Source organism: Lissotriton vulgaris, chromosome 8, assembly GCF_964263255.1.
Source record: "Lissotriton vulgaris chromosome 8, aLisVul1.2, whole genome shotgun sequence".
Taxonomy (NCBI): Eukaryota; Metazoa; Chordata; class Amphibia; order Caudata; family Salamandridae; genus Lissotriton; species Lissotriton vulgaris.
In genome coordinates this window covers 1,508,895,504-1,508,920,188 of record NC_141696.1, presented here as the reverse complement: position 1 = coordinate 1,508,920,188, position 24,685 = coordinate 1,508,895,504, and the positions used below count along the sequence as shown (strand labels likewise).

Genomic DNA, 24,685 nt, shown 5'->3' with positions numbered 1-24,685 from the left:
TTTGCCGTCACTCGGGCACCCCTGCTTTCACTTTTTCCGTCTTGTTTCAACTTTCACACCTGACCGACGTCTCTGTTTCACCCACACCTTTCAAGGGCCCTAAAGTCCCAACCATGCAGAAAGCTTTTCTTAACACAGCTACATTTCTATTGTTGACTTGCGGGTCCTTCTCGGACTCCTTCTTTGACGCGTCTCTGGTCGCTGTATTGTAAGTCATTCATTGTATTGTCTGTATTCAACATACATATCCCTAATGAGACAATAGATTCACCTCTGCGATCATTCGTTCTCTGATAATTAATTCAAAGAACCCACCGTGTGGCCAATGCTTGTTTTATTTGCAGCTATTACAACCCTCCCGCTTACTAAACCTTCCCTACCACGCGCTTTTGTTATGTTTTATTCGCCGCTGTTGCAACCCTCCCACTTACCAACACGCCCCATTTTCCAGACTTAAGCCCGGCGCCAATAATAGACACTGTGCTTTTCTTTTAAATACATTCTCTCTCCGCTTTACGACCAGCCGCCGAGATACATGCAGATTAGTTGCTTTATCTTAAAGCAATCGCACTGCCCTCCGTCCCACGAGAAGCCAGCATTGTTACGTGGTGGGTGGGTCAGGGATTCATAAAAAAAACAAAAAAACAGGCTGAACGCAACAAGGATCACACGTCTCACGATGTGGAGCTTCCATTGCTCTGGAAAGTTAGCACTTTCAAACACTACAGTCCAAAAACAGTGTTATGGAATGTACTTCTGTTTCCTTGTTTGCAGCCGCTCTAGAAGCTATTACAACCTTCCCACTTACTAAACCTGCCCTACCACGCGCTTTTGTTATGTTTTATTTGCCGCAGTTGTAACCCTTCCACTTACCAACAGGCCACATTTTTCAGACTTAAGCCCGGCGCCAATAATAGACACTGTGCTTTTCTTTTAAAAACATTCCCTCACGGCTTTACGGCCAGCCGCCAAGTTACATGCTTGTTTTATTTGCAGCTATTACAACCCTCCCGCTTACTAAACCCGCCCTACCACGCGCTTTTGTTATGTTTTATTCGCTGCCGTTGCTCCCTCCCACTTACCAACACGCCCCGTTTTCCAGACTTAAGCCCGGCGCCAATAATAGACACCGTGCTTTTATATTAAAAACATTCTCTCCCCTGTTTACGACCAGCCGTCGAGTTACATGCAGATTAGTTGCTTTATCTTAAAGCAATCGCACTGACCTCCGTCCCACGAGAAGCCAGCATTGTACGTAGTGGGTGGCTCAGGGGTTCATTTAAAACAAGCATTTACAATGCAATGGTTTTGCCTTTGTTAAAGTTTGAGCTATTGGCATTGCTCTTGACATTTTATTTATGTTTTTTTTTTACATAAATAAATGGCATTGTCATTTACAATGCCACTAGCTTTATCTCTCGCAAATGACACACACAAACACACAGAGCCCCCCCACACACACAGAGCCCCCCCACACACACAGCCACACAGAGCCCCCCACACACACAGCCACACAAAGCCCCCCCCACACACAGCCACACAAAGCTTCCTGCACACACAGCCACACAAAGTTTCCCACACACACAGCCACACAAAGCTTCCCACACACACAGCCACACAAAGCTTCCCACACACACAGCCACACAGAGCCCTCCACACACACCCACACAGCACAAGCAGGCAACAGGGGCACACAGAGGCACAAGCAGGCAACGGGGGCACACGGAGGCACAAGCAGGCAACGGGGGCACACGGAGGCACAAGCAGGCAACGGGGGCACACGGAGGCACAAGCAGGCAACGGGGGCACACTGAGGCACAAGCAGGCAACAGGGGCACACGGAGGCACAAGCAGGCAACAGGGGCACACGGAGGCACAAGCAGGCAACAGTGGCACACGGAGGCACAAGCAGGCAACAGGGGCGCACAGAGGCACAAGCAGGCAACAGGGGCACACGGAAGCACAAGCAGGCAACAGGGGCACACGGAGGTACAAGCAGGCAACAGGGGCACACGGAGGCACACGCAGGCAACAGGGGCACACGATTACTGGTGGCTGACATTATTTCATGAAGTCGACCCATCACTTGTTTTGCTTTCCTTAAACAGAACAGGGTAGGAATCGAGTTCCTGCAGGAAACACATTAAAATGCACATGGAGTATTCCAAGCTAGCAGAGAAAGGGGTGGACAGTGATATTATTCTGTGTCTTCTACCGTCAACAGAGGGGTGGCTATCTATTTGTTCTAGAAGTGATAAACATGGACCAGGAAGATTACTTCTGATAGATGTTTCATAAGCAAGATATTGTAATTAATTTGTTTTTGGTTCAAACCGTTCAGAAGTTAATAAAAGCAGTGATGCACATTTATGTGCAGTGGAAGGCCCTTTGCAAAGCTTAACTGGGAACCCGTTGCTTATTGCTATTTTTAATCACAATATAGTTTTTATTGTTGTTTTTTTATAAAATAGTCATCAAGGCTTTGTCGTTACAGGGTTGCAGCCCACATTGGCTGTCAATGGTTAAATGTTAAACTGGTACCAGTTAAGTGCAACCAATGCCTAGACAGTGTTAAGAAGTGTAAAAATGACAAAATAATGAAGTAATACAATCACAAAATGTGCTGCATTGCGTCACATAGGTGGTCTTTTCTAGAAGCAGAATTTACTCAACTGCCACACGAGTTGGCCCTCCCAAGCAACATAATAACGACACTAATGTACAAGCATGAAATGGACATCTTGTGACTATCCCCAGCTTATCCGTTGACCGGCAACTCAGAATTAACACACCACGTAGCTTGAAATGTTCCAAAAGAAAAATATCGTAAATGAAAAGTAGGGTGATTTAAACAAAGGAAGGGGAAGCACTTAAATGTGAAGATCCCAAAGACAGACGCACACATTTAGGAACCCCGAATATTAAATACTACTATGCTTGTCGACGTCTGTTGCCAAGGTTTTATAGTGAAACTTAAAGTCTGCCAATCACCAGGCCGATATAAATCATAACGGTTTATTGATAAACGTTTCATGTTCCTGGCGGTCACTTCCTTATTCCCCAGACTATCACCAGCAAAGAGGGCATTCACTGGTTGTGTTCGTCCAACACAAACGCCGCTCCCATGACACACAAAGAGACCAGTACTGCTCTTCGGCTGCTGCCTTCTGTCCTGTAGTCACCTTTCCAGCCACGAATGGGCGGGGTCATAACAGTGTCTGCGCCGCCACAAGCCAGGCTCCCTTGGTGCCTAGGGGCTGCCTGGGCATGTCCTTGCGGGTCAGTGACGCTGAAGAAGTTTCTGGAATACCCACTAGCAAAAAAAAAAACACACACACGACCATGGAAGACTTGGACGCACCAAAGTAAAGGCATATATTCAGCAGAGAAATTATGTCTCTGATCTGCTGCAGACATAACCGAAAGGGTGAAGATATGCTATCTGTACATAAATACTGTTCCCTCAGTTATACCTATATATGATGATGCACTCACTGCATGCTTCCAGTGTACCGGCTTAATTAACACTTCACAGATTAGCCAATGCACCGTGGTCCGCAAATCTACCACGCCCATTTTATGGCCCCCATTCACAGGGCAGCCCCAAGATCAGAATGTCCAAAGGCAAACCCAAATGCTCAAAGTTACTGAGAGCGTAACAATAATGTTCCCAATCCGTCTCCGCTCAAAACACCTCTATACATCACCGCCAGTTTTGGGGTACACCCGATTCGTTTTATTTCAAGGGTAACATGGGGTCTCACCTATAAACCTGGGGCTAATGTTAAGGCCACTTATTGATATGCAGGTGATAGGTGCCCTAAGGGTCCGGATCACTGGAGATCGATGAGGGTTGCGGGGGAGCAATTGTAAACAGGAGCAAAGAAAGGGAGTCAAATGTGTTGCTTCTAAGATTATGCAGAGCAGGGCTGCTCAAATGTAGGATTGGGCTAACCGGAGTACAGTATGTGGCTCAGAAAGGCTTCGAGGTTTTGTGTCCAAATCAAGCGGGGGGAGAGGTAGTCTTGTTCCCCCACCGAAGGAAGATAATTAGCCCTGGGCCTTACTCTATAGGGGGAGGGGTGTTACTAGCCATTCACGCTTTTCAAGATGCGGAAATTGTTAACCCCGATGGTGGTGGTAAAGGGGTGCAGTCCAGACCTTGAGGGACTTGGCCTGGGTGCTGTTCCAGTTAAATTGACGGGGTAGGGGGGGATGGTCGCTCTATGCTTATAGTCCAGTACTCTCCCCACAGATTTACTTTTGGGCGCAGCTCGGGTGTGGGACGGTGCTGATCCTCAGTTAAACTTGTGAAAGCGACACCCCCTCTCCCCCCCCCCCCATCCCCACACACGTCAGTTTAACTCGTATAAGCAAAACCCCTTCGGGACCTTACCTGCTCCCTAGCCCTGAAATACTGGTCTCCCCCAGACTCTCTGCACAGCAGACTAGGCGTACTGCCGCACTCGGCGGACTGAAGGGGTAACAAGGGGCCTACGCGTCTGGGAAGCAGCACCATGTGTCCGGCTCCACTCTCTACTTCAGACTCTCCGAACAAGTTTACTTCGCCAATCAGATGAAATCGATAATCTTTACATTGAGTGAAACCCCGTCCCAGATAGAAGAGAGACTACCCAAGAAGATATGAGTAACAGAAAAAGGAAATGTAGTATCATATCAGGTGGACTTGTGACCATACTTGCTTCCAAAAAGTTTGTTGTGAAGGCCTTACCCAGGGTCTTGCCCGGACTATAGGGGTGGGAAGCACATGGGGTGTGCATTGTTTCATCGATTACGAATAAAGGCCCAGGATCGTCTTGGATTGCTAATAAGCCTGCTCGAAAGTTGATATAACTGTGCCTTAACAAATCTCCTTGTTGCTGGGCGACCGGCGATGGTCTGGGGCATATAACTGACACCCCTTGTTTCTCTACACGCTTCATGTTCTGTTTGGATGTACAATAAATCAATAACATTTTTCATTTTTTTAATGAAATTAAGGCAATTTATGGGTGCAGGGAAGGCGTGGGAACCATTTTCAGAGCACTGGGTGAAATCCGGAGCTACAACCACAAAATGTAAACCATAAATCACAAACCTCGGGTACAATAAGAAGAGGGTGACACACACACTATTCCTACTTGTACAGTTAACAGCTGGTGTCAGTCAGAAGGCTGGCCTGGAGTGCTCGGTAGTGCAGATGCCTCTCGCAGTAGAGCCGCCTTGTCTATGTCAGCCGAACACCATACTTGAAGGGGCATAGCTACATGTGCCATAGCAGGTGCAGTAGCACCAGAGCCCAGGGGTCGATGGTGCCTTCTGCATCCCTACTCTGACTGTACTGTATTACCCAGCTGGGGCCAGGAGGCCCATGTTCTTGTTTGCTTATTGGTCCCTGCGGTTTCTATCGCTTATAATTGTCCGGGTGTGTTGATGCCTGCCATTGATGTTGACTAAGACTACAACTCCCAGATTGCACTGGGGTTGGAAGCATGTTGCTCTGGTGTCATGAAATGAAGTTGTAAACAAGTCCTTCTCCGAAAGTGGTAAGGACAGGAGTCGGAGCCCTTTCCGGGTGCCTGGAAAGGGCTGGTTGTGCATTTCCTGGTTGTCAAGGGGGTGGGTGTTAATTGCCTCATCTTACATTACGATTATTTTTAAGGGGGTCTGGTTTGCAAAGGGGGGAAAGACTATGGCATCCTCCGATGTGTGCTCGTATTGTGAGTCACAACTTTAATCAAAGGTGACGCTGATAGGCCCCCAACCACATGTCTGTCACAGGTGAACGGCAGCCATTCCACTCTGTGGGGGAACATTATGCCCTTTTGTACATCATATAGAATTTGCATGATGTTTACTTGCTTGACTGTAGCATCTGAAAGTCACCCCAGCCCAACTGTCACCGATTAAGAGCGACCCCTGACAGCGCTCAGGTGGGATAAGAGGGTCTCTGAGGTCTAAATCACTTCCACCCCTCCCCGGGGAGGCTGCTTTCAAGTTCTCCGAGGCCTGCATTGTCTCCGCGCGCAGCTAGTGTGAACATTTGGGTGATTTTATGTCCCATAAATAAAACGCGGCGATCTAGGCTGCGCTTGTAGGCTGTGCTGTGCTCCTGCTGTAAATTCGTAAATTCTTAAAAAGCGCTGCTGATTTACCAGCACACTGGTTTTACCACTTTTAAAACTGTAATGTGATTTCCTCTGTTGTAACTTCTGCTGATTTTAATAGCACGTTAACAATTTATTTTCTCACATTGCACATTGCTTCTGAGACACTGTAAGGCACTCTCACCTGCCTCTTATCCCCCTCGTGGCACCGTTCCGCCCCGGCTTGTGCCGTTTGCGCGGAGGGTCAGGTCGAGGCGCCGCACTTCCTGGCAGTGTCATCACTTCCGCCCTGCACTGAATCCTTGCAGGTTAGCGGTCTAGAGCTCCCTCCCCTTCAGTATTTAATGGCGGCATGGAGGACGCGCAGCGGACGAGCGCAGCGGGAGCGCCGACTTCGCGCCAAAGTCGCGCACAAGTCAAGCCCGTCTGCGCCCGTCCGCGGCCGACCAGGCCCAGGGCCCCGTCGTAACGCCGATTTGATTTCTTATACCCCTGCCGACCTAAAGAGTCTCAATCATGCGGGCCCCATTCCCGCCCGTGCCGCTAATGCGGCCCGGACATGTGGCATTCTCGTCCCTTCTGACCTCCCGCCAACGGTCGACCTTCACGACCCAACCCCCCCTGCACCTCAGATCACCACCTCCCTATTGATCTATTACCTTAACACCCGTTCCCTCATTCGACATCAGCTTGAAATCTTTCAACTACTGCATCAAAGCTCTGTCGATATCCTTCTCTTAGCAGAAACATGGATTACAGAAGATTCTGCCCCCGATATTCTTGCTGCAGTCCCTACGGGATATTATATCATGCACGCCAACCGGCCTGCTGGAAAGACCGGTGGCGGAGTGGCGGCTATCATTCGCTCTATACACACCTTCTCGGAGATCACAATGGCCCCCATTCCAAAAACAGAACACCTGGCGCTTCAATTCACCTCCCCTAAATCATCTTTTGCCTGTGTTATCGTCTATAGACCCCCTGATCCTATGCCTCTCTTCCCCAAACTCTTCAGCGACGCTATCGCTCAACTGACTATCAACCACGCTAATATCATCGTAATCGGTGATTTCAACTACTGGCCAGCGGATGTCCATGAAAGCCATTTATCAGTGGAATTCACTGAACTTCTCAAAGGCATGAACCTTTCCCAACATATTCACTCCCCCACCCATCTGAAAGGTCATACTCTAGACCAAGTCTGGACATCCAACCTCGACATCTCACCTCCCTCAGTCTTTCCATGGTCCTGGTCCGACCACCATTTCATCTCCTTTCACCTTCATCTTCATACCTCGTGTCTTTCCATTCGCACTAAGAACAAGTTGGCTCGCAACTGGAAAAGGGCTAATCTTCCTGACTTCCACGCCTCACTGGCATCCTCGGCACCATCGCCGCTATCCTCAGTAGAGAATCAGGCTGAGAAATTCGATGAATGGTTACGCCTGGCTAGCGATAAAGCTGCCCCCCTGAAAACAATCAAAACAATGCGCCCCCATGATGATCAACGTTGGTACACGGACCAACTTAAAGCAGACAAACTCGCCCTGCGGCAAACAGAGCGCCGTTGTCGTCGCCACTACGACCCTCAACTTAAACTCATATACACTGAGTCCCTAAAAACCTATAAAAAATCTATTTTGGAAGCCAAGACGGCCTACTTTTCACAAAAAATTCTGAATTCGAATAATAAAACGAAAGACATCTTTTCAATTGTAAACGAGCTCTCCCTTCCAGACCGAGTCACCCCCCAACCTCAGCCGACACAAACTCTATGCGACTCACTCAATTCTTATTTCATAGAAAAAATAACAACTATAAAACATAATATCCCTACCCCTGCATCTCCTACGCCTCCTCCTCTGCCTCCCCCAAATACTAGCACCTTGACTAAATTCCCACCGATCTCTCTACAAGAGTTTTCATCACTTCTTCATAAAGTCAGTTCAGGATCCCCTAACGATTGCTGCCCCCCCGCAGGTTCTTAAAGGAGCCCTTCTTGCTTGCCCGGGCCCCCCGCTAGCATTACTCAACAACTCTCTTGCTACCGGAGTGGTCCCATCCTCCTTCAAGCAAGCTGCCGTTTTACCAATTCTGAAGAAACCCAATGCAGACCCTACAATACTCAGCAATTACAGACCCATTTCCCTCCTCCCCTACTTAGGCAAGATTCTGGAAACTTACGTGACCCGCTGTTTGAGCTCTTTCATAGAGCAATCATCGTTTTTAGATCCTCAACAAGCTGGATTTAGACCCCTCCATTCCACCGAGGCGGTCATAGTGGCAGTCATGGACACACTCAGGAAAGGAGCTGACAAAAACATCTTTCAAGCCCTTGTCCTATTGGATCTCTCAGCGGCATTCGACACGGTCGATCACACCATCTTGATCGACCGTGTCTCTAATGCCGGCATCCAAGGAGTGGCCCTTGACTGGCTCAAATCCTTCCTCCACCAGCGCTCACAGTCCGTCCACCTCTCCACTTTTTCCGCACCCTACACTCCCCTTCACTGTGGTGTCCCACAAGGTTCGGCACTATCCCCTCTTCTTTTTAATTTATATCTCCAACCACTGTTAGCCACCCTCCGCAACTCCCCGGTCACAATTTATAATTATGCCGATGATTTGCAGCTAATTTTCCCTGTCGATTCCCTCCCCTCTTCCCGCACCTATTTCCAGTCCACCATGCTAACCATAGCAGAGTGGATGTATCACAGCCACTTAAAGTTAAACCCCACCAAGACCGAGCTCGTCTTGGTGGGTGGCCCCAATCACCCATGGAATGCTTCCTTCTGGCCTACATCTCTGGGGACGGCACCCACTCCTGTGAGCTCCGTCAAAAGCCTGGGGGTGATCATCTCCCAAGATCTATCAATGAGACCTCACATCAACGCGGTAACTTCTGCCTGCTTCTTCCACCTCAGGCGAATTCGCAAGATCAGCAGGTTTCTTAACAAAGAAGCCCTGACCCAGGTTGTCATTGCGCTCATCACCTCCAGGCTTGACTACGCCAACATCTTGTACGCAGGAATTCCTGCATGTCACCTCCATCGACTTCAGTTGGTGCAGAATCAAGCTGCCCGCTTGATTTTCTGCCAGCCCAAACACCAGCACGTCACCCCCCTACTCCGTAGTCTGCATTGGCTCCCTGTGTCAAAACGCTGCATCTTCAAACTGGCATGTACCACCTTTAGGGCCCTCGAGGACGCAGCTCCTAGGTTCATCTCATCAGCCTTGTCCCGTCATACTCCTGCCAGAGTTCTTCGCTCAGCATCTTTGAATCTCCTTGAGGTCCCCAGATTTAAAAGAAAAAGGCACGGTGGCCTGAGCTTCTCTGTCCTGGCTCCCGCCACCTGGAACGCCTTACCCCTCTCTCTTCGTCTCTGTCCAAAGTACGATAACTTTCGTACTCTCCTAAAAACTCTGCTCTTTCAAGCGGCATATGACTAATCCCCTTCCTGGATCACCGCAATCTTTATCAAGAGCGCCAAGAAACCGATGGTGATAGTGCGCTGTATAAATAATTTTAATAGAATAGAATAGAATAGACTAAGACTCAGAATCCGCCCCCCGCTGGGTCCATCTGCCAGGACACGCCCCTTTACAGTGCTTAATTTGAGCCGGAGCTCTCCGTTGCTGATGTGTGCAGCCCTGTCCCCTCGGAGGCCGTGCTGCGCGTCAGCTGGAGACGGCTCAGGCGGGGGCCACCCCCCAGGTCTGAGCCTCGATGCCAAGGAGGGCTTTTGTCGTCTCAATGGGGTGATTATGCGAGGCTCTCTTCAGAGCTGGCGGTGCACCACAGGCCTCCTCCCCAAGGGGCCTGCATACTGGATGGGCAATTTAAGCCAGCATTTGTGCCCGATTCTGGAGGCGCCCAAGCCATAAGGTGCTGATGGCATTAGATACGGAAATGGGTTAAATATGGGAGCCATGTTAATTAGGGCATCCGCCACGGGGTACCTAAAACAGATTTACATTTCTTAGGTGCACCTGGGTTATATAGTGTCAAAGCCATCACCCGTGCAAGAGGCACAAAGCGTTAATGATGAAATTACCTTTCAAGAACATTTTAAAAAAACACCAGTTTATGGAACACTTGAACGTAATTTGCATATTCAATTCTACACCTCTAAAAAGTACAAGCCATGTAAAAATGAACTATTGGGACCTTACCACCAGCGCGTGACCTCACCTTTCTCGTTTGGGAATTGGAGTCTCTGTGACCCCGCCGCCAGTCTCCCAATGCAAAATTAGTTACTGGGTCCATTTCAGGTCAAACGAGCAGTGGCCAATTTCACTAAAAGCGTACCTTAATCGTCATTATTTCTAGGCATTCTTTTTTAAGGTCGAACCATAGTAGTCTAAAGTGATCAAGGGCTGCAGTGGCCATATAAATACAATATTTGCATCAGGTGAAAGGTTGTTAGGATGGCATGTGTGCCAAGTGGCCGTGTATCGAATGGTATCTTCAGCGAGTCCCTGGTTTTGATCCAAAATAGCACTTTGCATGCTGGTGGTTTGAACCAACAGAAGTAGTGGTGAAAGCAAAACTACAAGTCCCAGAATGCAACGCCTGTTAACTAAAAACTAGCACTAACGGAATGTGTTTCCTATGACCAGGGCCAGTCGGCAGCTATGAAGTAGAGGCCTGTAAATGCAGAGCGGAAGGGAGCAAGCCCAGAGACTAAATCTTGCAAACTATCCAACAAAGAGGCTCTCTGAGGGAAGCTGGTGGCCACAGTCTACCAGTGGAGCAACAGACGCAACATGGTAGACGCGGAAGAATAAATGCACACACAGCATACATACCACTTCTCACCAACCACGCCACACATACCATATCACAGCATATTACCTCCCACCAACCGTGCCACACATTGACCGTACAATATCAAAATAAACTATACAATACAATAGTAATGGAAAGAGCTACATAAAATACCAACTCGTATAAGCAAAACCCCTTCGGGACCTTACCTGCTCCCTAGCCCTGAAATAGCGGTAGGGGGGCGGGAACGGGGCCGGGGAGACATAGAGAGCGAGGCAGCAGTAGGGGGGGCGGAACGGGAGCCGAGGCAGCGGTAGGGGGGCGGGAACGGGGCCGGAGAGACACGGAGAGCGAGGCAGCGGTAGGGGGGCGGGAACGGGTCCGGTGACATGGAGAGCGGGAGAGGGGGTGGGAACGGGCAAAAAAAAAAAGCACAAAAAAAAGCAAGCACTCACCTGGACTTCTCCCGGGTGCCTTCAATGCCGGAGCAGATTCGGGGGCGTTCCCGAGAAGAGGCTTTCGGCTGACGTAGCCAAAAGCCAAAAATTCTTGGGAACGCCCCCGAATCTGGTCCGAGATTGGCGGACGGAGCCCACTCCCAATGGCTAGCCTCCATTTATGGAGCTAGCCAATGGGAGGAGGGGGCGTAGACGATCCCACACACACACACATCAAAAGGTTTTTTGGCGCATGCGTACAAGTACGCATCGCCAGTCAAAACCTAAAAAACAGGCTGTTCGCAACAAGGATCACACGTCTCACGATGCGGAGCTTCCATTGCTCTGGAAAGTTAGCACTTTCAAACACTACAGTCCAAAAACAGTGTTATGGAACGTTCTTCTGTTTCCTTGTTTGCAGCCGCTCCAGAAGCTATTACAACCCTCCCGCTTACTAAACCTGCCCCACCACGCGCTTTTGTTATATTTTATTCACCGTCGTTGCCACCCTCCCACTTACCAACACGCCCCATTTTCCACACTTAAGCCCAGCACCAATAATAGACACTGTGCTTTTCTTTTAAAAACATTCTCTCCCCGCTTTACGACCAGCCGCCGAGATACATGCAGATTAGTTGCTTTATCTTAAAGCAATTGCACTGCCCTCCGTCCCACGAGAAGCCAGCATTGTTACGTGGTGGGTGGGTCAGGGATTCTTTTAAAACAAGCATTGGCATAGCCAATAGGTCTCGCCTTTGGAACCTTATAAGTGTTTAGCTATGCAACAGTTGATGTTGTTGCACCAAGGATATTGTGCTGCATAACTTAATACTTATAAGGTCCCAAAAGTGAGACCGACTGGCTATGCCAATGCTTGTTGCTTCTTGTAATTGTTATCAATTGATGTGGGGTGCTTTCCTAAAAGGGAAACATCATTTACCATGCGGTCAGAACCATATCTTGACCAGGCATCCATTACCACACATGCCTTTACCACACATGTGTTTACAATGAGTTAGCATAAATGCTATACGTTGTAAAGGCATGCCTGGTAAAGCCATATGTGTGGTAAAGATTAGAGTGGTATAGGCATGTGTGGTAAGGCATTTGTGTGGTAATGGACGCGGTGTAAAGGCATGCGTGGTAATTCAATACATGGTTCTGGCATACATCCTTCTTAAATCAGCTGTATTTTAATGCAAATGTATGAATTTATAACTGTTATGTGTACACTGTTTATTTGGTCTTTGTACGCATGCTTTCATGATTGTGTCTGACTGTCGAATAAACAATATTGGTGATGATGATGATGACTGCTCACTTGTAAAATAATAACCTTCAAATGCAAGTCTTGCCACCTTGTATTACCACCTAATTATGATAATCTGAAAATTGTACCCACCTAAATGTGAGGATATGCTCAGATAATGTGTTGCTGTAAAGTGAAGACGGCTTATTAATAGATGTTCACTTCCCTGTTGCAAATGTAGAATCTCTTCCCCGTTCCCTTCCCAGATCCCGTCTTGTCCCTGAAGACCATCCTCCTGAGTGAAATTTAAACTGCTGCCTGTCTCTCAGCTGTGAAGGATTCAAGTGATTAGGTTAATGTTGTAGGCCCTTCAAATCCCCCGTGAAGGTTCTATTCTTAGCCTTCATTCTAATATAAATATTGTCAACCAAATTGCCCGGTTCATTCATCATCGTTATCGAAATGGTTGTATGTTGCCACTGGCGATGCCCTCTGGAGATCCTTGCAGAACAACGCCCCGCCGCCTTCAGTGCCTGTAATGCGGAGATAAATGCAGCGATGAGTGAGCGTCAATTCTCTGCTTGACTGCACCGTCTTCATGCAGACCCATCAGACTCAAGCGCTCTGATGGGCCAAACTATAGCGATCACCGCTGCGGTTCTTCAGTAGCGTCTGATTAAGATGGGATTGCGAATGAAAGAGCTAAAGGAGGGATAGACCTCGTCCAGGTTGAGCAATCATGATTCCTGGTCCTAGCAATGTTCACCGAGGGAAGGTCACCATCCCACACACTATGAGACCTTCTTGTGGTGTGCTCCCTGCTTGCTTGCCTTCCTCATTTACTCCAACCCTCCCTCTCCTGCCCCATTCCTTCTTTTTTTTTGAGACTTTGTGTCACTCTTCTGTGTAGTGCAGAGCACCTTACTGTGGAGGCAGGTCAGGGCCTGGCATAGAGACAAGAATGGCCTCCAATGGGTTGCTCACAACCCTGCCTCAGCCTGCATGGGTGTTTTTATGAGAGGCCTCCACCAAGCTAGTTTTTTTCCCTGGCTCCCTTGCTCCCAGCTAGCTCAGATCTTTTTTTTTGTTAAACCTGGGTGATCTCCATCCCCCAACTTCTCTTTGCCACTGTGTTTTTCATTGCTTGCACCCTTTATCAAACCCCCTCGCCCCCAACGCTGTATATTCTCTTAGTGTGGTGGAGAAGGCATTGGCAAATTAATGGACACCACTGATTCTCAAAATGAATATTCATGGCAATAACTTGCATGCAATGGATTTGAATGGAGAATAGTTAGGTATACTGTAGTTATACTCAAAAGTTGCGGTGGTGGGGCCCTATGCGAGGTGTAGAACTTATCCCTCACTAAAGAGCTGCATCAGTTGAAAACTGATGGTGACCTATCTCTGTGCCACAGGTTGTTGAAAAGCATCCTTCTTTTTTCTCTTGCAGCATCACTTCCTGCCACCTTCCCTTCCAGAGTAAATGGCTGTACGTTGGAACGGAGAGAGGAAACACGCACATTGTAAATATCGAGTCCTTTATTCTCTCAGGATATGTCATCATGTGGAACAAGGCAATAGAACTGTAAGTTCCCATTCTTGATTTGCAAGAAATGTATCAGACTCTTTGTTGTGGTTCTCTGTTCTCTAAAATGATACACATTTGTATTCTCCAGCCAGAGTTATTGCCCAGATTCCAAACTCACGATAATTCCAAGTTGCCAGGCTATACCTCGAAAACTCAAAAATGTGTAACTTAAAATGTCAGTATTTTTACCAAATCCTTTTTTCACCTTCCACCTCTAAAATGTGAAATCTAAGAGTGAAGAACTCCAACTTCTGGGATGAACAATTTATGGATTTTCATTGAGAAAAGGAAGCAGTGAGAACACATCTTAATTTTTTTACTAAAAGAGTCATCAAATGTTGTGTCACATCTTGCTGTCAATCTATCAGTTGACCTGCTGCTGGATCTGAGATTTTCCAGTTTGATGGAACAGGAACATAAGACATTGGAAGTAAAGAGAGATATCTTGTATTACCTCGTGAGAACCAGGGCCCGGGTGTTCTATGAACTTATTGGTCTCTAATACAGTCAATAATTTAGGAGAGGAGGTCATAAAACAAATTATATCTGGTGGATCATCGAATACATAACGTTGTGCTACCAGACGCTACCAGGGTTCTTCCCCGATGCTCAGGAGCTCACCGAGTTGAAACGGTATCCCTCTTGACCTAAGTATGTTGAGATACTACTTGGAAGTCTGGTCACAGTTTTTGTGCCACTTATCTCCAACGATCCAATGCAAAGGCTGATGCTCAAGTGGAGCAGGGATCCCTCAGAAATCTGTTTGTACAGAAGCTTTAAATAGCCACATCCTGAAAGGTTAAATCACTGTTGTGAAATCTATTCGAAGAATATTATCCTGTGCAAAATATCTGGCTGGAGAAGCAAGGGGCCCCTACCTGCGATAAAGTATCCACTTTCAGATCAGAACCAATACTTCCTTTCTCCCCTCACCTGAGGTTGGCTCTCTATGTAATGAAAGAACAACGGACAGGCAATCAGTTTTTGTTGCCAGACTCTATAAGCTGAAGTAGGCTCCTGGCACCCTAGGCAGAAATGTAAATGACCAGTCATTGATTGCTCTGGATGCTGCAGTTCTAAAGTGCTTTTAATAGCTTTCTTATTCTCAGATATATTTTTCAAATGGGAAAGGACTGACTAGGATTTGCTAAAATAATTTCGATTTTAAAGGTAAAAATGTGTGTGCCTGCCACTGTAAATTATTCTGATGTTATAAATCTGGAGTGCATCCCATAACTGGGGAACTAATGTGTAGGCGAGGGACTTTGATATTTGCGCCTGAAGCCCAGTGATGACCACTGGGCCTATGGAGTCCTAGGGCTACCATCAAGAAAGACAAACACTTGTGATTTGGTGATCATGTCATCTCTACTATGAATCCTTGATTAGGAATCAAGAGCTACAAACATGTTCACAACATTGTATGTGTCACCACATTACCTTGCTCATGGTTACCAGGTGGGCCAGATCATCATTCTGTATTGTCACTCAAGCTATTTTGACCTTAGACCAATACTATAGAGAAGACAAAAAAAAACCATGGCAAAGTTGTGTTTAAACTCATTGCTTATGCAGATGACTATCCAAGTGATATTGTACCAGTCTCAAATGTATTGATTGCTTTTTCTTGGCGGGAGATGTATTTGTGACCAAATCTGATTATGGCACTCGGGTGAAATCTGTGTCTTGACAAGTTTGCATTGCTAAAATGTCTGGTTGAATGACTATGATATCAGGAGTATATTATTGGATGCACCTATTAATATTGTTTTCAAAGATTGTTTTACAAACCTAGAAGCACTTAGTTTCAACATGTAACAATCTCTTCCATATTTCCTTCTGTCATGAAAGCCTGAAATTTGTATATTTTTATGGTAAAATTATTGCCCAAATATGGAGAAAAGCAAATGTAGTGACACATCTAAGAATAAAATGAGCTTGCTAGAACCAGGCAGGGTACTTGAACTTAAACAGTATTGAAAAAGATAATATTATGGATTTGGAAATGGTCTTGTTATTGGAAGGATTGCTCTGGGTCCACCCCTTATGAACCACTCCTGGGAGCAGTAGCCATTACTACATGTTCCGGCTGTTAAAGTTAGTTTGCCTAACATGGTTCGATTCCAGACTACAATTTTGGTGCCTTGTTCTTGCTCCAATTAACATTCATTTTTAAAACACAATTGAAAGCCAAATCTCCTTTGAAGCAGGAACGTTTTCATGAGAAAATCGTGCTGGGATCACAATTTAGTCCAAAACAGAGCAAGAGGAAAGCAGTGAGTAAACCTGATATGTTTTCTGTCAGTGCTCAGCTGACATCCACAGTGTCATTGGCAGGAAACATTGTGTTTCTCACTCAAATCTGGATGTCCTTCCCTGCCCTGCCCTGAAACTGAATGCAACCAAAGCAGAATGTGTTCCCATCATCAAAGTTACCAATAACCACACATTCAGACATGCTTCTGTGCCGTGATCCTCAGCGTCTTCTCCAGACTCCAGGTCCCTCACCAAACATGAGCAAGAACCACACATTCAGACTGCTTCTGGGATATGATAGTTTAAATCTTCTTCTGACTCTAGATCCCTCACAAAAGATGATCAATAACTACACATTTAGATCTCCTTCTGTAAGCTGATCCTCAAAGGCTTCTCCGTAGTCTAGATCCCTCACCAGACAAGATCAAGAACCACACATTCAGACATGCTTCTGTGCCGTGATCCTCAACGTCTTCCCAGACTCCAGGTCCCTTACCAGACATGATCAAGACCCACACATTCAGATTGCTTCTGTGACATGATACTTGAATTCTTCTTCTGTCTCTGGATCCCACACAAAAGATTATCAATAACCCCACTTTTAGATCTGCTTATGTAAACTGATCCTCAAAGGCTTCTCAGGACTCCAGATCCGTCACTTAACAGGATCAAGAACCACGCATTTAGACTGCTTCTGTAAGCTGATCCTTGGAGGCTTTGTCAAGCTCCAGAACCCTCAGCAACGATTATCAATAACCACACATTCAAGCCTGTTTCTGTAATGTAAGCGTTGGGGCTTTTACAAGTTCCATACAACAGATCTAAACAAATCCCTGACTCCTTAGAAAAAGTCGATTTTATGGTGATTTGGATGAAAGATCAATGAGGTATATCACTTATATCTTGTCAGCTTTTCACTGTGTGTGTGTGTGTATGTGTGTGTGTTTGTGTGTGCAAGCAAGACTGAGGGGTCGAATGCGATGTTAGTCAGAAAGCCTCCGACCACTAGTCTGAAGCATTCCAACCGTGGACGGAGGCTTTGCGACCGACACAGTCAGTTTGTGGTCGGACCCCCCAATTATAATGTCGGCGGTCGAAACATAAACCGGCCGGTCATTTCAACGTGATTTCAACTGGCTCTCTGCCCAGCCAGTCGAAACTACACTATAATCCCCTATGGGTGGCGTTTCCACCGTTGGGATTACGATTTCAGTTTCCCACAGCCTTTCCGACACAGAAAGGCTGTCGGAAAGCTAATTTGGAGGCCCCTCCCAGGTCCTCCTTGCTTCAGCAAACTACCTTTGGTGGGCGAGGGGGTACTTAGGGTACCCCCTTGTAAAATTTTGTACTGTTGGGGTGCCTGCCACAGGGTGCAGGGTTTTACACCCCTTCCCCCATTTCTGCATAGGAGCATGTATTCAAGATGCTTTATGGTCATACTCCAAGCTCCCATAGAAAAAAGTGAGTGTGTGACTGAAAAGTGTTCAGTCGCATCGTAATCAGGCGGTCAGAACCGCCGAGCGGACATTGGTCGGTCCCGAGAATGAGAGGGTGTCAGTCGGAGGCAACTCCTACCGACATCGTATTAAGCCCCTCAATGTATATCTCTGTGTGTAAACATCGGAGTGTGTCTGTGAGTGTACATGTGTATGTCCTTGTGAGTGCATTAGTGTATTCATTTGTGTGTAAGTACTTGTGTTCAAGAAGTATTTTTGACTCCCCTAGAAATCCATAACTTTACAATTCCAGAGTGAATTTGTTAGATGCTGGGATGTACCAGTGCTCTTGGATTCAGACTTTGGGCATTTCTTGTTGCTGAACACATGAAATTGTGATAGAAGTAAAGTCTCCAATGACTGTGGAGTCTTCTACTGCTTTGGCTTCTTGCACTTTGCCACAAGTCTTCACCTCCGAGTGACATTGTGTACCTCTCTTTTATACAACCTGCAGCTTCATTGGGTCCAGCGAAAGTTGAAGAAGTCTGGTCTTTAAATATAGAATGTTAACTCAAACAATGACATCCCCGAATGTGTTCAATGCATGAACAAAGCTAGAAGAAACATTGTAAATAACAGCTACATCTGCATTGTTCTTTTTTTAAGTGGGGGTTCTTTCATTATGCATTAGCCATAGTGCCAATACCCCCAGCCCCACCCCCTCCTTAAACGCTTGACCGCAGCGGGAATTCCGCTGCGGTGCTGGCGGAATAATGAGAGGGCAGGGTACGGATGGCGCCCGGCCGTCCTCCGCACACGCCCACCGTGACATCGGACGGCCGGGGTCCGTCCAACGCATGGAAGGGGTTAAATCCCTTCTTTTGTATTTTTTGGATTGGTGTTTTGCCATTCCTGGGGTGGCCAGATTTTGAGGAGAGAAAACCGGGACATGCCAGACATAAAAGTGGGACTAAAGCCTTTAGTCTTACTTTAATATCTGGCTTGTCCCGATTTTGCGTAGCCTTGTAAAATTTGTACACAACCGCTCACAGATACATATATTCAGGGCCAGCCTTTAGCATGGACGAGCTGGGTCCAGGGCACCAATTTTCTGTGGGCGCATGGAGCTGTGTGCATTAAAGTCATGCCAACAGCAGCGCCCTTCTTATCTTGCTCCAGCCTTCTCCTTGTCCCTTAGCCTGTTCGTTTCTGTCTGATTTGCCACTTTAAAGTGGTTTTACTCATTCGTCATCATACGGTGCGCAATTTTTTTTTAACACCACTATAGCCCCTTAGCGTTCCCCTTCACACACTGTCCCCCAGGGGCGGTTCCTCCATTAGGGCGGAGGAGCGCCACCCCACTGCTTTCTCGCAGGGTGAGAAGCAGAAATATAAAATTGTATTTTAAATACCAAGGAAAGCTTAATGGTATGCCTGGTTGGGAGCAGGCGGGTGAGTGGGTCGGGGAGGAGTGGCTTGCCCACTGCTGTGGGCCTCACTGTTTGGTCGGCCCTCTGGGGCCAACCAAACCAGTCATGCACACTCTGCATTTTCTCTCTGTAAGCTGCATGAAGCCCACATAGAGAAAATGGCTTCCCTACAGGACCGTCCGCACCAATCACAACACTGCTATTGCAGCGTTCCGATTGGCTTAGGGGAGGTGAGGGATGATGCCTGCTTCCTGTTCCAGGAAAACATGGGCATGGGCACTGGGCAGGAGTGGAGGCGGTGCGGGACCCGGTAAGCTAAGTTTTTTTTTTTAAACCCCACCGTGCGAACACCTGCGGAACCATACCTGCCCCCCCGCTCAATGAGTCATGTGAGCCGCGACTGCTGACCCCTGCTGGAACACATCAACTAAACCATCATCTACGCTACGGTGATTCAGGTGAGCTGGGGGAGGTCTGAATATATTTGTGTTCAGGGGCCAGTCAGTCCCTGCTCGTCCAGGTATTGACCAGTAAACACAAAAGGGAACCCCTTTTGTGTGCAATAGAAATGAAATACTTAATGTACTACCATCTGCCAGGGTACCAAATTTCTCTCCGGCCATGTCCAGATCGCTATCTGAGCAAAGGCCGGCTCTAGGATATATATGGAATGAATTTCGATGAAGAACTTTATGTCCACTTAGAATGAACAATCCTAGAACTGATTGCTTATGAATCTATGCAGACACTAGATACAGAACTATATATTTTCAGCTGGTAGAACTTTCGATCTTTAATTGGTTATTTTTGACCCCCAATCCTTTGCCTTTCACAAGAACTCTTTATTTTTCATGGTCAGGGGTACTATACCCTCTATTTTTTGCTGATAGAATTTGCATACAAAATAAGTATGTAATTGAATCTAATCACTGACACAAATGTGGATGTAAAATAATATATTTTTGAAAAGGCATTGATATTAACAAGCTTTAGGGGCATGTAAATAAGTAATTATATGTTGTTTATATTTGCAAAGGATAAAATGCACTGGTAAACCTTTAGAAATCTATACATGATATCTGCACTGTGGAATGAAATGTGTTAATATATCAAAACTACATGTCCCAGAATTCATGGGCATGCTGTATAGACAGGAAATAACATATAAACAGTTGTAAAAAGTATTACCACTTACCGTGACCAAGGCTGCAAGGCTGAAACGCGTCAGTGTGCAGACTGTTCTCTGTTTCTCTGTTTCATTAAAACTTAAAAACTAAAAAGTTCCCGAGTGCGGCGTTTCCTTGTTGAAAAACTGATGTTCCTGGCTTTTGGCTGAGCTGAACGTTCGCACCCACTGCTGTGTTGCTCTGGTGAATGCAGCCACATTGTTGGAATATATATATATATATATATATATATATATATATATATATATATATATATATATATATATATATATATATATATATATATATATGCATAGAAAATAAAAAAAAGCACTTTATTCCTACCTGCCGTGTGGTCCGCGTCCTGATTTCCAGTCGTCTTGGAGGCGGTAAAGTCAGGAGTTCGTGTGACAATATATATATATATATATATATATATATATATATATATATTTGTATATATATACATATATATACAAACACACAACATTAGCTATGCCACAACCTCTACCCTGACTGAGCCACCCTGCCGTCCATTATGCCCCCTCTGCGCTGCCTGAAAGAAACAATGGGGCATATTACCAAGGCTGGTGATATGTGATTATCTCCGCTTTCAGCCATTGTTACATATAAATATGTGAGGCAACTACATTGCCCGAGGTTTGTCCCACGATGAGAGGCAGAGAAGCCCTGACCGGAAGCACCCACGCGTGCTGTCAGGCCAGAGAAGCCCTGACCGGAAGCACCCACACGTGCTGTCAGGCCAGAGAAGCCCTGCCCGGAAGCAGCCACGCGTGCTGTCAGGCCAGAGAAGCCCTGACCGGAAGCACCCACGCGTGCTGTCAGGCCCAGGTAGGAGAAGTCTGCTGCAAGGCGCTTTAAATCTCACGCTGTGAAAATGTCGAAGATTCTAGCAGGTGCATCACCGAAGAACTTGAAGGTCTGCGAATATAAAAAGTGCAAAACAATGTAGTGTGTCATAGAAAGGAAACATTCACCCCCACGCATCCTGCGTATGTTGTTTACACCCCTGAATCAAGGGCCTGCAGTGGGCATCGGTCTGCGATTATTCACCGAGGACGCCCCCCGCTGGGGGTGAAGGTCAGCGCAAGGTCAACAGATTCTGAGGCAGCGCCACTTTAAACAAAACCGGAGCAGTCTGAAGCGAGGGGCGTGATGGCCGCCCAGCACGGCCCATTACCAGCAGAACGGCCCTTTTGTAAAATTGCCTCCATCGTGTAAAATGCGCGGAAAAGACTCCTCGCCGGCCCGGGGCTCCCACATTCATCATTGTGCATAAATGGCTTCCTGCTCTTGCTGTGAAAATAAAAAGTACATCTGCGTCTTTTCTTTATTGAAGCGGCAACTTTAGGAACGGCACAGCCTTCAGGGGGCGGTCGAGGCACGATTTTAGGTCTGCCCTACAGTTTTAACTGTGTCTTCAACTTCAGTATTAAAAAAATATGAATTAAATAAATATATGGACAGCAAAGGGCAGTGGCCATTGGCTCTCTTGCACGTGAGCAACAACATGTTTGTCATGCTTCCATGTTTATCCCTGTCTATGTTTTAGACATCCTTCCTTTTCATTCCTTTCTATGTTTTTCATTCATCATTCCCTTTTCATTCATTTCTATGGGGCCTATTAGGATAGCGGGCGGACTTTATTCCACCCGCCACCCTAGCGGTGCTGGGACCAGTGCTTAATTTGTAAAATATGAAATACAGGTGCTCAAATTTTTGTACGAGGCCACACCCACTTTACTAGCTCCACCCACAAGCATGCCTGAACCCAATCCCCGAACATTGGCCTTAATGGGAAACACGTAGATTAGTCAACATGGAAGGCACATGCTTCAATCATTTCTTTTTCGTTTTTTGTCTATGATGCGCTTTCTAGAAAGAACAGCAAGTCTGCTAAATACAACAGACAGCCTAGCCAATGACCAAGCATCAGGGGAGTGTGCGTATGTGAATGTGCATGTGTGCGTGTAATCACAGAGAAACAGAATGTAATCATGGTGCAGTGGGGAATGTGTGACGTATGAGAACTTAAAGCATTGTGAATATGCAAGTCATTTTAAAATAGGAGTAGTAGGTTAGTAAACTTCCATTTTAAGAGTTTCCATCCGTTTCGAGATCTATTTTGAGCTTCACATTGCTAAAAACGTTGTAATGTTTGATATTTAACATTTTTCATTTACTTCATTGCTTCCATTTATTCTCAAGAAAGTGACTCTCAGTGCCACACATTTGGCAGTTTAATGTCACTCATAAGTACATTGAAACCATAATTGGAATGTCACACATTGCAATCTGAAAACGTGGCTGCTATGGTACAGTTTTGCTACCTTATACCATAGATGCCCTACCACACTGTCCTTAGCCCTGCATGATTCTCAGCTGCCTGATCTTTTTTCCACCCATACAAACTTTCAGATCAATGTGCTATTCACAGACAGGCTTCTCCTCTCACAGAGGCCGGACTTTTACTACAAAGGTCTTTTTCTGACCCACACAGGCCTTTTTCCAAAGACATGCCAGCTTCCTTCAACCCTCTTCTTGATGTCAGGTCGTTTTGTGCTCCTCGACCGATTGGAAAGAAGCGGGACTGAAGGAGTCCGTCTGGATTCAGGAGCCACTCACAGAGAGAGAGAGAGCCCTTCCCTACACACCGCCCGCCATAGCACTGCACTCACCATAGTCTTCCCTCTTCATCTCCTGGCTTCCCCCCTCCCCTTATATTTTACGCCTCTCTGGTACGTTCTCCCTTTTAGATAGATTCTTTTACCAGGCAGATTGGTGCTGAGAGGGCCACTGGCCCTGGACCCAGAGGTGTCGGCTCCAAGACAGCGTTCATTTTCACAAGTCGCTAGAGAAGAGGGGGCTTTACACTGGCTTTGGCGGCTCTGAGACCCCAAAGAAGGGGCACTTACGCACCCTTTTAGGTAAACAAACAGCAACAGGTGCCAGTTGTAACGAGATTCTCAGCAATCCATTTGTAATTTGTAATTGTTATTATATAGCGCTTAATGCCTCTGACGAAGCGTCAAAGCACTTTTTCGGCAAGTAGCACGAAACAAGCGCAAGGAGCATAGATTAGCGCCTCTTCCCAGCTATATCCTTCACACTTAACATTCTTCTGGGTGGTTAGGGTCTCTTGGCTTTTCCATGATAGCCTTGTGTCCAACCTCCACTAAGATAACACATCCACACGAGGCGCTTTGAGAGTTGGGTGGTGGTAAGGGAACCCTAACCCACCAACTCGAGACACTGGCTTGCAACCAAAAACCTGCCACAGACATCCAGGAGCCGAGCCACTGGACTAGTGCTAGATGTTTTATGCCACTACCACCTCACACGCCCCATCCGCATGTGCATCCCACCTCACACGGTCATGGAGCACACCTCCCTCTCTACTTAGGGAGAATTAATATGGAGCTGCCCCGGTAGTACGTATCGATATGTAAAAGGTAAGCAAGTAAATGCATGTATGCATTTCTTGGGTGTTCATCTTTTCCCTAATTGCTTCCTAATAACAAATAACAGTCTCTGATGTAATCAGGATTTAGGGTTCCTGGTGTCTCACTTAAGGACTTCCGCATTCTACCGGATACAGCCATATCTATGGGCAGTAGTGGACAGACACGGATCCCGGTGAGACACTACTCTGCCCAGTTATTGACTTCGGCTCAGACTCTGATGGAGTTGTATATGGTGGTTTGGTTGTAAGGTTAGCTTCTACTTAGTTTACGTTCCTACGCCACCGACAGTGTCCACTGACCTCAAAGCGCTGAACGCGGCCACCAACGTCGTCCAGGACCCGCTACTTCGAACAGCGGCTGGCTAACCTGGCCACGATGACTCGGATGGTGTTGGGCAGGGCATGAGCATGAGCATGAGCCTGAGGCAGTGCGGATATGCTGGGGTGTGGCAAAGCAGCGAATGCGCGTGCATTGCACTGTGAAAAAAACTGCGCATGCTGCTTGCCACGCACAGCCCCAACCCCCGCAGATTTGCTGAGCCTGCCCTGAACCAAAACTGAATCCATCCCAGAGCCAGTACTGATCCATCCCGGCAGCCCTGCCCAGCCTGCAACTGCGCAACACGACAGTCACCACTGCACTACTGGCAACATTATGATTAAACTAAGGAAGGTCCGCGGGCCTCGGCCACTCATCAGACGTATCAATATAATGATAAATAAAAAACAGTAATCCCAGCACCTGCATCCTGCCCTGCCTC

The 24,685-nt window shown here is 46.8% G+C and overlaps 1 protein-coding gene across 5 annotated transcripts in view; it reads left to right on the top strand.

Moving 5' to 3' along the window:
• STXBP5L (syntaxin binding protein 5L) overlaps window positions 1-24,685 on the top strand; it is a 1,891,501-nt gene that overhangs the window by 747,110 nt on the left and 1,119,706 nt on the right. For all 5 annotated transcript variants that reach the window (XM_086935625.1, XM_086935622.1, XM_086935624.1 and 2 more), the window contains exon 5: window positions 14,015-14,149. In XM_086935625.1, the coding sequence (XP_086791751.1) occupies window positions 14,015-14,149 (135 nt within the window). The remainder of the gene's footprint in view (window positions 1-14,014; window positions 14,150-24,685) is intronic.